Raw genomic sequence first — 4,571 nt, 5'->3', positions numbered from 1 at the left:
TTCAAGTTAATGTTGCATGTATGGTGACAAATATTCACATAAAATCTGTCAATTGTGTGGCTGAGACGTGGAGAACAATATTGTTACTGCAGCAAGTAATTACTGTGATTAAACATGCAGAAGAAACATCTAAATATGGATAGTCTGGTTGGGATTTTGACATTTTCAAAACAGTCAGTGACTGTATGAAGAGTTAGGTAATTCTGCTCAATCATCACTGCAGGAAGTAACAGGTTGTTGTTTAAGCCCACTAGGTTAGAATTTCACAAGCACAAATTTTACTGATTTCTTTGTTGGAGGAGGGCAAGGGATTACCGTATTGCATAGTTTTGCATTCCTATAGTCCCATAGGAAATGGATTTAAGAATTGGTAAATATATGTATAGTACATTTGAGGTTATATGCAAAAAAACAAAAACATAATGATTTAAACAATATTTCCTTTTTTGGCTGAAGTCAAGACAAACCAGCATAAAAAGCTGAAACCCTCAGCAATGATTTGTGGATCTTTGGTTTGTACATTCCACATCTGGCGATTGATCCAGTTCTACATCTCGAATGCATTTCACGAGCCTTACGTGAATTGTTGCCACCATAACCCTGAACTCCATGTCCAAACTCACCCTTTGATTTTCAAACACTCTAAGGAAGAAGAAACTATTCAAATCTGTCAGGAGTGCACTGTGAACAGCAAAATATTCACCTAAACTATTCTAATTGTGAAGCTGGGCTTGCTTCTAGTACATGAAATGATGTATGCTGATGGTTCACTCAGGGAATGACATAACTCTTTCTCACAGGTCAAAGGAAAATGGCCTTTGAACAGAAATAGATTTATTTCTATTCAGTTATTAAGACACAGAGAGAATTTATGGACTCATCTCTTGATATTCTGACAAGAATCCAAACTGCTGGCAGTGGGATGGATATATTCTGCCAGTTTCCTCTTCTTTCCACCTTCACCTACCCTCTGAGTTTACACACATGGCATCCACAGTTCTATATCCATCTATGATGTAAATTATCGATGAAGCTTCTCTTTGCTGTAAGACTCAGTTGATCTTTTTTTATTCCCAAGCTCTGGAAACACTTAAGGCATCCTCTACTCAAGGGTAAGATGTGTAAAAAACTCAAATATGTCAATAAAGAAGCATAATGTAAATGTGTACCACAGATTTTTTTTTTTATTTCTTTCAAGTATTGTTAGATAAGCTTTGTCTGAAATTTATAATCAAATAAATGAAATCAAAATGTAGTCAAAAAATGTGATTGTTTTTCGACCTTTCTTTTAAGTATTATTAAAGAAATAAGTTGTTTTCTCTTAAAAGATCTTAAAACTAGAAAAAGAGAAGCTATACTGATCTTACAATGACCCTAGCTGGAAGAAGATGTTGTCAGTAAAATAACGTTTTGTCCCCATTTATCACATTCATGAGTGATTTTTTTAATTTTTTTTATTTTATTTCAGTGTTGAAAACAGGTACAGACCTAGAACTTTTTTTTTTATGTTTTTTATTTTGTGCACAAATCCCTCATTTTTTAAAGAGCACACATTTAAGTCAGGCAGATGTGTGGAGATCTTCATGTGTCACAAAAAAAGACTCTTAAAAAAAAAAATGCTCACTTGAACTTGGCAGTTCTATCTGTCATATATTACTGTAGAAATAGTGAGGAATTGCCGTAGAGTCAACAACAAAAGATTTTAACCAATCTGGTTGTATGATCTAATTTAAATGTCTCTGTAAAGTGCCTTTAGATGGTGTGCTGTAATTTGGTGCTATATAAACTGCACTGAATTTAAACTAATTTACCAATATTTAAAATTGAAGCTGTAAAAGATAAGTTTTGTTCCTATAACGATCACCATGGTGTAGAAAGTCAACTCTGTCTAAAGGCAACTTCAGGTCAGGTCACCAAGTTTCCTTAAAAAAAAAAAAAGATGAAAGCTACATGTTTGTTCAGGAAAATGTCTTTCCTTCCCTGCTATCATTGTTTTTCAAAAATGGGGATAAACTTTTTCACTGAAACGCCCACATTGATGCTAATTTGGTACAAAATGTCCTAGGTTGACGCAATCAAATGTCTATAACTCTTCATCGCCTTGGTTAAGCACAGTAAAGGATCTGTGATGCTGTGGGTCTGCTTCTTTTCAATTGGTGCTGGGAAACCATTTAGAATGAATTGCACTATGAACTTTTTTATTAATAAGAAAATGGTAGGATACTGATCGGCTACATATATGGATACTTAATGAACCTTTAATGGCCTCTGAATTCCCCAGACCTAAATCCCAAAAAAAGGCCTTACATATTTATTATGTTTATTGATGTCAGAGAAGAGTTAATGTCCCATTCACAAAAAAAATGGATGTTAACATCAGAAATAGAACAACTATTTTATGTGCCTCTACACAAATCAATTAAAAGTGTTTAATTTATTATGATCAATACATTTATAACAATAGCAGCAATTTGCAAGGCAAATAAAAAGAAAATCTGAATCTAGAACATAGTTAAATATGTCCTTTGAAAATTTCCAAGTATATTTATGTATTTCAATAGTTTACACTGTGGATAAACGATAACAGATGGGCTGAGAGGAAACACATGCATGTCTGTCCTGTGACTATTTAAACCTCGCTGCTGCCTCAACTTCTAGAAAAAACAGCAACAAATCCCTTAGCGCTTGAATTTCTGTTGGTCCTATGATGTTTGAAAACCTTCACAGCTCCGCCCTCTATTTCTAGGGTGTGTTGGGTTATTCGTCAAACAGACGGTTTCTCCGTCACTTTAAAAGTATATTAACAATATTCATATAAAATAGTTGCGATGTTTTAAAATATTAAAGTAAGTCAATTTATACTGTTTTTTGTTGCTTTTGATAATATTTCCTTAAAGAAAAAAAAACTAAATTAAAAGTTCTTTAAAAAGAACCGGGAGAAGCTGGTGTATGTAACTAGCGCTCCTTATCAACTGCATTCTCTTTAGCTTCCTGATTGGTTGGTTTGGCTCAAATTCTAGCCAATGAGAGCGAGGCGCAGGAGATTTAGATCCTCAGCTGAAATACTTTTGTTTGCGCTCTGGGCTACAGCAACTCCGCCGAACTGGGATATATTTAACTAAAAAAACACTTTTTATAGTGTCTAAACTGGACTTGACAGAGCAAGGTTTAATAAGGTAAGGTAACATTTCAAACTGCGGGGTATTTAAATGCTCAGTCGCTACGAGAAAAAAACCCACCCGTAAAGTTTACCGCGGGGAATCCTTGCTTTGAACGACCGAGTAACTAATATGTAAAAAGTTTATTTATTTTTTGGTTAAAGTGTTTCATTTTCGGTTTTTTTTTTTCTTCTGGTGTGCAAACCAAACAGCAGCGACTGGACGGTGTTTTTTGGGGTGAGCTAGGAAGCGAAGCTGCCTGCCATGCCTTTCACTAGAGCCAAATCTACGGCGAGCAAGACGTCCAAACTGAGCGCTGCAGCCACAGAGAACCAGGTTAGAACAGGACACAAAGTCTGGCTAAAGAAAACATCCTAAAGCAACTGTGTTTCATGCATATCAACATTTTTTAATGAATCATATGTGCTGTTTGTGTTTCAGGAAGAGGCCTCACATGTAAAGAGGTCCTCCTCCCCTCCTCATGGAGCTCCAAAGAAAAGAACTGCTTTTATCGACATCACCAATGTGAGTTCTGCATGTTGCTTTGCTAATAAGCTTGAAAACTCTAAGTAGTAAATATTCATTAGATGAAAAAATGTCCTCCTAAAGAGAAACAATAAACCAGCTGTTTGTATGCATGAGGAGGTCTGCATTGAGTGGGTGGCAAGTTCTGCTCTTTAGATCTTTTAATGGAAACTACAGACATATTGTGCAAAAATAAAACAATAGTATTGTGGTATATAGTGCTTTTTGTTTACAACCTTCCATTGTCTTTAGTGTACAGTAACCACAGTTTTTATCTAAGCTGTTTTAATGCTCCCAGAATTGCATTTTAAAAGGATGTATGCCCTTTGCATGTTATAACCTTTTATCTGTTTATTGCGTTTTCTTTTTTTTAAGGTAATAGATCCAATGTGGCAGCATCATGCATTCAGGATAGCTTTTCTGATAGGCTACGTTCACACTGCAGCCTGAAGTGACCCAAATCCCATTTTTTGGCCCATATGCGACCTGGATCTGATCTTTTCATGGCAGTCTGAACAACACTGATCCGATTTTTTTCCAATGCTACCCAGGCCTCTTGGCTATGTGGTCCTGAACCCGATACGAATCTGATATTTTCAAATGTGACCTGTGTGTGAACGGCCAGGTCACATTCATCCGACCTGAACGTCATTAATACCCGACAAAGGTCACTGTTCTGCGTCTTTCTATGCAGATGCGGCAAGAAAAACAACAACCATGGCAGATGATGATGCAGAGAGTAGTATTTATGTTTAAACATATTGAAAAGATTGTGTTCTTGCGTTGTATGACTGCAGTTCACACAGGAGATCACATACAAGTCGCATATATTAAGAAATATGAACGGCAACGCAAAAAAAATAAAAAAAATCTGAATTGAGCATCAAG

The 4,571-nt window shown here is 35.8% G+C and overlaps 1 protein-coding gene across 2 annotated transcripts in view; it reads left to right on the top strand.

Moving 5' to 3' along the window:
* The first annotated feature begins 3,038 nt into the window (after nt 1–3,038).
* Nucleotides 3,039–4,571, top strand: part of ccnb3 (cyclin B3) — a 13,141-nt gene continuing 11,608 nt past the window's right edge. The window contains exons 1-3 of one of the 2 annotated variants that reach the window (XM_015399726.1): nt 3,039–3,176; nt 3,374–3,494; nt 3,600–3,683. In XM_015399726.1, the coding sequence (XP_015255212.1) occupies nt 3,423–3,494; nt 3,600–3,683 (156 nt within the window). In that variant the 5' untranslated portion in view covers nt 3,039–3,176; nt 3,374–3,422. Of the gene's footprint in view, nt 3,177–3,370; nt 3,495–3,599; nt 3,684–4,571 lie in introns of both variants that reach the window. The other variant, XM_015399724.1, reaches the window with a different exon arrangement.

Source organism: Cyprinodon variegatus, unplaced genomic scaffold, assembly GCF_000732505.1.
Source record: "Cyprinodon variegatus isolate N-32 unplaced genomic scaffold, C_variegatus-1.0 Scaffold1043, whole genome shotgun sequence".
Classification (NCBI taxonomy): Eukaryota; Metazoa; Chordata; class Actinopteri; order Cyprinodontiformes; family Cyprinodontidae; genus Cyprinodon; species Cyprinodon variegatus.
The sequence above is the reverse complement of the archived record's forward strand: the minus strand, read 5'-3'. Positions and strand labels throughout refer to the sequence as shown.